Source organism: Phoenix dactylifera, chromosome 1 (assembly GCF_009389715.1).
Source record: "Phoenix dactylifera cultivar Barhee BC4 chromosome 1, palm_55x_up_171113_PBpolish2nd_filt_p, whole genome shotgun sequence".
In the NCBI taxonomy this organism is placed as follows: Eukaryota; Viridiplantae; Streptophyta; class Magnoliopsida; order Arecales; family Arecaceae; genus Phoenix; species Phoenix dactylifera.
Genome location: NC_052392.1, coordinates 19,377,168 through 19,385,566, shown reverse-complemented (window position 1 = coordinate 19,385,566; position 8,399 = coordinate 19,377,168). Strand labels below are relative to the sequence as shown.

Genomic DNA, 8,399 nt, shown 5'->3' with positions numbered 1-8,399 from the left:
CTAGCCTGCAAACAAGAGATAGATGTCAAAGAACGATTTCCAGATTCTGAAGGATCTTAAGGAGCGTTTCTTTAGTAAAATAGGGCCGCAGCTTTATGCCATAGGAATTGGGTTCCATATCAAAGCATCTTCCTGTCTACAGGGGATTCCCCCTTGATCTAAAATCTATACGCAGATCAAATTCTGAAGTGGTTGCATCGGATAGGATCAAAAAGGTTCAACTTTGTTTAAAAGCTCGTTATATAGCAGCAGCTCCTAAAAGAACAGTAAGTTTGCGTTATTTTCATCTACATGCACAAGTTGTCAACAGACGCTGTCGCCACAACTTCGAAGAGAAGGATAAATTAAAAGGAAACCGGCTACAGGACCAAGACATATTGCAACCTGAAAGACACTATACCAAGTTACTAAAAAAGAAGAAGAAAGGTTTCCTGCTATCTCCACGCTCTTGGTCGTCACCTCAACATCCATCGCCCATCGTTGAGAATATCTCTGGTGATTATACAGTGTAATGTTGCTGGATGGTATCAATGTCAAGCCCTTTGAGCTTAACGACTGATTCTACATGACCCTTCAGAGTGTGCAGCTCACGGAGCCTGCAAATGATCACCAATTACAAGAATTCAGTGTCTAGGAGCACTACGGAAGCCAACAAAGAGAAATTTAGAGTCAGCTATTCCGATATAAATTGCACAAAGGCTTCATTGTCGTTTTCTCTGATCACTAAGCAAGTGTGAGCAGAAAATCTTGACAAGCTGTTGTATGGCTAATATTGTCTGGAAGTCTTCAAAATATCTGCTACTTTCAAAGCAAAGCGTTGGTGCCTAGAGTAGGTATTTTTATAATAGATTGCAGGGACACATACCTTGCAACCTCCGCTCGCCTTTTAGCCTGCTCAGCAATCTCTGAAAGTTCTCTGTAGCTATTCTTCTCATTGAACAGATTCGTTGTTTCAGGGGGCTGAAGTCCATGCAGAGTCCTCTGTGCCATAGCCCACTGAGCCTCTCTTTCTTCTCTACCATAATCCTTCTTGGTAGTGAAAGCAGTCTGAAATTTAATAATGAGCAAAGAAGATGAAAAGAAGTTCAACAGCATGAAAAAAAGAAATCGCAGGCAAGCTAATCAGATGAAGCAAATGCCATGGATTGACCATGGGATGATCTTGAACATAGGTTAAGGTGGAAAGTAAGAATGTGAATACCTTCTTCTCCAGCAGGTTATCCCAAGCTTTTCCACTTAGAATGTAGCGGATGGAAAATTTAAACAAGTCAAGAGGGAAGAAGAAAACAATACTGTACAGCCAGATAACTGCTGCCCATCCCCAGCCTATGCCTTTAATTCGTGCGAAACCCCAGTTAGCATAGACAGCAATAAGAGTGGCGACCTGCCAAATGCAATGTTACTGTATCATGGATGAACGATTGAGACAGCAAATGTAAAATACAACCCACCATTTAATGGTGGTCTATTTTGCATATAGTTACAACGTAGCAACAATCCTGAATGGGCTCAAGCAGACACAACAACAGCCAAGGTTCTTAGCTGTTCAAAAGTAGGGAGAAAGCTGAATATTAGACAATAATAAATAGGTGTGGTTTTTTCCCACCCATCCTTGGGTGGAAGTGCACTATATTATAGCACAATTCTAACGGACTGGAGACAGGAATAACAGCAAAGTTTGTTCTTAGTTATTGAACCAAGTAATTTCAGGAGATAACAAACCGATAGAAAGATAGCGTATTTATAATGCCTAGATAGGACATAATCCATACCAGGTCCATTTTGAGGTGGTGGAAATGGGATGATTGTTCCATATGGGAGTCTAATAGTTGAATTTGTCAAAAAAAAAAGTCAAATCAAGCGGTAAAAAAATTGCATATTTATATCAAGAGGATAGACATAGCCTTGCTTTAGATGGCGTATCAGGATTTCCTCGTAAAACTCTTAAGAACAGACAATAACATGCCGGTATCACAAAAATCAAATTAGCGAACTATCTAGCCTTACTCATATTGTCCAAGTACTTGCAACCAATTAGTTTAAGAGAATTTGAAGTTCTGAAACATCAGTTGGATGGTCCGATAGAAAAACATTAACATATAATAAAAGTAAAAGGCAATATTTTGCAAAAAATATTAATAAGAAGAAGAATCTTACGAGCTGAGCAATAACAAAGGCAGTGACTAAGAGAAGCCCAGGGCGTTCAACAAAGCACCAGCTGCGTGATCGAGTAACAAATATAAGAGCCTGACTGACAATACTAACTTGCAGGTATAAAGCAGCCATCATTTCTTCATCATGGCCCCTCAATGATCTTACTCTAAATGTATCCTGCAAAGTATTGACAAGATCATTATGTTAATTTCCATTCAACTATATGCCGTCCACCTTGATTAAGAGTTTAAAATCAGACTACTACGTAGCAAAGACAAATTTATAACACTTTCTGGTCTATCAAATTAAATTGATAACAGAATGACGACATGATGCATCACTAATAACGGATACAATAAGAAGTTGGATGTGCTTCTCTTCACCATTTTTGACGCACAGAATGGAAAAGAGGAATACTTACCGAGAAGAAATCTGTTTTATGCATTGCCCAAAAAAAGATGACGGTCATCAATGCCAAGTAAGTGCCAAGCACAACGCCAGTTGCAAAAATCTCCTTCAGCTTCCAACTGTCAGGCTGTGGAGATGGCTTCACTCGATCTTTTGAGATCGTCATAATTGTGCCTGCAGTTACCGAATTATGAGGAAAAAGAAAAAGGTCTTGCAGTCAGTTAAAGAATGGAAAATAGGCAACAAAAAATGGAATGAATCAATTTGTTCCTTTTAGCTGAACTCACCATCATTTAGGATGGCAATAATCAAAATCATGAAGGGTGAAAAGTCGAACTTCCATATCAGTGCAATGAGCATAAAGCCGAGCTACATAGAATAGAAGCAAAGAAAATATCAAGCTCAACAATCAGGATTAAGAGATCAACCTGAAAGTTCTGCAAGGCCAGAATCAGGTGTTTTATTCAAAGGAACTTATTCCAATATGATACTTACAACAATACGGATGGTAATGGAAACAGCATAGATCTGTATCAAAACAAGAACAAAAGGTTTAGGGCAATGTAGGAAAATTTAAAAAAGAAAGGAACTTCATGCAAGACCTCATTACTTACAGTGTAGTTCTTCATCCTCTGGAAAATGGCCCTGCTGGTTAGAACAGCACTGATGATGACACTAAGACCAGGCTCTGTGAGGACAATGTCAGAAGCGCCTCTAGCAGCATCCGTGGCATCAGCAACAGCAATTCCAATGTCAGCCTTCTTTAAAGCAGGGGCATCGTTCACTCCATCTCCAGTCATTCCACATATGTGCTTCCTCTCTTGCAACTTCTTCACAATCTCGTATTTGTGCTCTGTCTCGTGAGGGGAAAAGACGGTTAGATATTACAATCAAATTTATGGAGTAAATTTGGTTGTTTGGGACTATAGAGATCGAGCCCACCTGGAAACACTCCTGCAAATCCATCAGCCTTCTCAATCAACTCATCTACAGGAAGTCCAGCAATTGATTCATCTTTTTGTTGGCCAAGCAATGAAGAGGAAGGATACATGTTTGTACCCATTCCAAGCCTTCGGCCAGTCTCCTTAGCAATAGCGAGCTGATCCCCTGGATAAGACAGATATAACAATGTTAGATAATGAGACAACGTAATGGAAATTCATGGATGGGAAAATACAAAAGAGCTGATATACCGGTAATCATCTTTACGTTCACACCAAGATTCAGAGCCCTACGGATGGTCTCTGCACTATCGTGCCTCGGGGGATCAAATAGAGGCAATAAGCCAACAAATTGCCATGGGCTCCCTAGACTCTCTTTGGTCTTCTCTGGAACTTCCTGTGTCACAGGCAACGCTTGAGGAATTAAGCAGTTCATTACAGTTACAAGAGAGCTGTTATACATGCAATGGCAAACCTGTCTTGCAACACCTAGTGATCGAAGCCCGCGTTCGGCAAACTTGTCAATCACAAAATGAACCTTTTTTCTGACATCTTCCTTGCAGTTGCAGAGGTTCAAAATCTATTCGCAATGCCAAATAAACGGTGGGAGTTAGGATGGTACCAACCATGTCAAACGAAAGAAAACTGAAGAAGAGGAAAGCAACATACCTGCTCGGGAGCACCTTTACTCGCACGATGCCAGTTGCCATGAGCATCAATATATGTCAGAGCAGTTCTCTTGTCCACAGGGTTGAAGGGGAGAAAGTGTACTTCCCTAATACCAGCTCTTGCCTGAAGAATAGATATGGAAAAATGGTTAGAAGTGATATAATTAATTATCCAAGCAAGTAGCAACATGAAAAACTTAACATCCATGTAGAAAGATAGCTATATGAAATTATACCTCCTTTGGGTCTGCAAGCATTCCAACCATGGCGGCATCAATAGCATCCTGATTTTCCGTCCTCGATGCCCTGGCTGCCAATAAGATCACGTGATCCTTATCCACACCTTTCGCGAAAACCTCGACAAGGTTTTTGTCAACGCTGAGCTTGTTAAGGGTGAGAGTCCCAGTTTTATCGCTGCAGAGAACATCCATGCCGGCCATCTCCTCTATCGCAGTCATTCTCTTGGTGATTGCTCCTTGCTCAGAGAGTCGGTGGGATCCAATAGCCATGGTCACCGAGAGGACAGTAGGCATTGCAATTGGTATGCCACCAATCAGGAGGACCAGAAGGTTGTCGATTCCATCTCTGTACTTCCGATGCTGGATCGGGTACATGACGATTATCTCAACGAGAATCCCCACGGCAATGGAGCAGATGCAGAAGTTACCGATGGCCGTAAGAACCTTCTGGAAATGCCCAACCTGGTTCGTGCTGTCCACGAGATGGGCCGCCTTTCCGAAGAAGGTATGGACGCCGGTGGCTATGACCACAGCCTCGATCTCACCCTGCTTGCAGGTCGAGCCAGAGAACACCTCATCTCCTGGGTTCTTGGTGACAGGGAGGGATTCTCCGGTCAAGGCAGACTGATCGATCTTCAACGGATCTCCCTCGAGAAGTCGTGCATCGGCAGGCACGATATCTCCGAGTTTAATGCTAATTATGTCTCCAGGCACAAGGATTGCTGCATCCTGCTCGCTCCAGCGACCATCTCTGAGCACCTGTAGTTGCCAAGTTTATACATGTGAATAAACTATCAAGAAGACAGAGCTCAAAATAACCGCGTATGGACTCGAGATGCTTCGCACCTTAGTCTTGGGAGCGAGACCGGCCATCAAGGCAGCTGCGGCGTTACCGGCGTTATTTTCTTCGATGAAACTGATGGTGGAGTTGATGACAAGCAGGACGATGATGCCGACAAAGTCTTGCCAGTCCGGGGGCTTACCGCTGCCGTTGGCCAAGGCAATGGCCATGACGGCAGCCGATTCCATCACCCAGGACAGGGGGTTCCACATGAATCCCAGAAACTTGAGAATCTTGCTCTCCTGTCATATAAAAGCAGGTTATCATTTAGTACAGAGCTCGAGATGGAAGATGGTGGATGGAAAAAGAATACAAGTACCTTTTTTTCTTCTAGCTTGTTGGGCCCGAAGATCTGGAGCCGGTTGGCTCCTTCCTCCGACGTGAGACCTTCTTTTGTGCATTTCAGCTGCTCAAAGACCTCCTCAATCGGAATCCTTTCCTGAAAGGAACACACAACCACAGCATCATCAAATCAGTGATCCTGAACTTGTAGCACCGCGGTCCCCTTACGGTGGCTTCCCTCCTTCTAAGGCCGTTATGAACTGCCATAAATTTATTTTCCCACTGCTGCCTTAATAAAAGTAATAGCTCTTTATTAATTCGAAACTAAAAATAAAAAATAAAAAGCCATGCAAAGATGGCACTATTTTTTTTTACTAAAATAAAAATACCATATATAGCGCATGCGAATACAGTCAACAAAAAAAAAAAAAAAAAAAAGAAGAACATCATGGAGAGTATACTAAAATATTTATGAACTAAAAAGCCATACTAGATGGCACTATTTATGAACTAAAATATTTTTACGGCCTATTTAGTTTTAGTTGTAGATTTAAAGTACTGCACACCAGCTATTATTATGGCCATCAAATAACCATGTATACTAATAGATTATCTTATTTAATAGCCATTCATTCTGTTGCGTGAGGATTTGTGCTCTTTATTCTATTGAATCAAGCAGTATAAGTGGAAGAGGGTCCCACTTTATTATTTTTCGTTTTTGATGCTCTTTCTCCACCTTATGCCGCCTAATGGGCGGGATCAAATCCAAAAAAATTATTAATAATTTGGATTTCTGAAATTAAACAAATATTAATCTAACGAATCTAAAAAACATATATATAGCCTAGGATAATAAAATAAAGGAGGAAAAAGCTACTATTTCGTGGTAAACGACTTTGCTTTGGAGAAAGCTATCTTTTTAACTAAAGAAAGCAAAAAGCTAATAAAGCAAAAGGGCCGAAACTGACCTAACTGCTCGATGGACTCATCTCTAAAAGAGAACAAGAGGATGGTTTCCGTCCAAAATAGAACAATTTTATTTTTGTAGAATGGTCCGCAACGCAGCCATTTGATGGGCATCGGGGGGTGGAACTAATATTTTCTAAAAAATATTTATTTTTTAGAAAATTATGTTTTTTTATGGCGATCACTTTGTTATTTTATCTTTTTTTAAAAAAAAAAATTAAGCTGGGGGGACAAGGGAGGAAGGGGATGGGAGGAACGACCGGACGAGGGGAGTACCACGGAAGTACTCTCAAAGTTGAAACGGCAATGCGCATCGATCAGAAGTGACGGTGAATTTTTATTTTTTTATTTTTTTCCTATAAAGAGAAAACGACAAGAGCGATAACGATCTTTGATATATATTTTTTAGTTAGCAGAAAATTACAGAAGGAAAAAAAAGAGAAGAATCTCGTTTCGATCCTTTCCTCTTCTACTTGTTCCTTCCTTGGAGTCCAGGGAAGATGAGATGCCTCTAGTACTGGAAGTAAGGATAAAGGAGATAAAGGAGATCTAAGAATAGTTTGAGCTCCATTCGATCTGAAAGCCTGACGATTGGAATCTCCCATGAAAAAAAGAAAAAAAAAGGGGAAAAAGTAGATTGGAATCTGGAAAATCCAAATCCAGTCGGATCGCAGCCTATTTCCTCAAATAAAAATAAAATACAAATATCTAGAAAAATCCCCCACAAAGCTCCAAAACCCAAAGAATAAAGTCTCCGATAAAAAAAATAAATCCAGAGTCAAGTTACATTGAAATCTAGCTAATAACCAGATCTTCCTGCCCTACCTCCACGCCGTCATGATCAAATAAGTCATACGCAAAAACAAATTAAATAATAAAGTAACATCTAATGCGAATAATACCAAAAAGCAGGGCAACAAACGAGACAAAAAGATGAAAAACGATAAAAATAGACGATAACGAGGCAGTGCTCACCAGATCAACAGTCTCGTTCTTGATCTCCTCCAGACTGATCGTCGACCCTCCACCCATTTTGTTAGCGGCCGCCCAAAACCCCTATGAGGGTCAAGCAAATAAGACTAAGAAACCCCTACTAGGTCAAGAAAATAAGACTCAGAGAAACACAAAAGCCAAGGAAAAAGAAAAACCGAGGGAAATAGAGGAAGAGACCTTACCTCCTCCTCCTCCAACCCTATATCACTCTCCCCACGCAATGGAGTAGGAGAACGCAGGACGGCTTGAGGTACAGAGGACTCCATCCATCCCTCCCTCCCCCCTTTTATACGCCCGCTCCCTCGCCAACTTGACGGGTCCCGCCTCCATCGATTGGCGCACTCCCGCGACGCGTTCCCATCGTACGACACCTTTATACCCTCCCACCACGAGCGGCTCGGATCGTTTCACCGGTAAATGAATCCCCGCATACAAACTCTCATGCGCATTTAAAATAACAACCCATCTCCTGGGAAGACGGGGCACGGGGCCAGCTACCGACGTGGCGAGGTGCTACTGGCTGTCAGCGGGCCCCACTGCAAGTTCGTGACGGTTTTGAACTGTTGACTTCGAGAAGGCGACGCAACGTGGTTTCCCGTTTTAAATAAAATTGAAGTCCGGCTGATCCTTGGTTGTTTAAATATAATATACTCTTTATGTACATCAGATGGTTAGGTATTAGCAAGATAAAAGAGAATGCATATATAAAAAAAAATGTTTTTTTATATGGTATGCCAACTGAATGAGGACTCGATCACCGTGCCCATTTTAATGCCTCATCCAATTTTCTATTGATAGATTATTTTCCATCTGGGTTCGGCTAGAAGCTGTGTCGAGAGATGGTTGGCTAGCGTGGTTTGGAGTCCTTGAAAAACAAATGTTAAGTCCATAACAAACAATAAATCAA

At 41.4% G+C, this 8,399-nt stretch overlaps 1 protein-coding gene across 1 annotated transcript; it reads right to left on the bottom strand.

Moving 5' to 3' along the window:
• Positions 1 to 202: 202 nt before the first annotated feature.
• On the bottom strand, positions 203 to 7,748 carry LOC103701528 (plasma membrane ATPase 4). Its single transcript, XM_008783611.4, has 17 exons — positions 7,675 to 7,748; positions 7,475 to 7,555; positions 5,571 to 5,690; positions 5,257 to 5,493; positions 4,408 to 5,169; positions 4,173 to 4,295; positions 3,979 to 4,083; positions 3,756 to 3,900; positions 3,505 to 3,669; positions 3,177 to 3,415; positions 3,058 to 3,090; positions 2,850 to 2,931; positions 2,576 to 2,736; positions 2,158 to 2,331; positions 1,202 to 1,384; positions 866 to 1,047; positions 203 to 596 (listed from the first exon to the last, which is right to left on the bottom strand). The coding sequence occupies exons 2-17, from the start codon at positions 7,529 to 7,531 to the stop codon at positions 500 to 502; spliced, it is 2,865 nt and encodes a 954-aa protein (XP_008781833.1). The 5' UTR covers positions 7,532 to 7,555; positions 7,675 to 7,748; the 3' UTR covers positions 203 to 499.
• Positions 7,749 to 8,399: the final 651 nt, after the last annotated feature.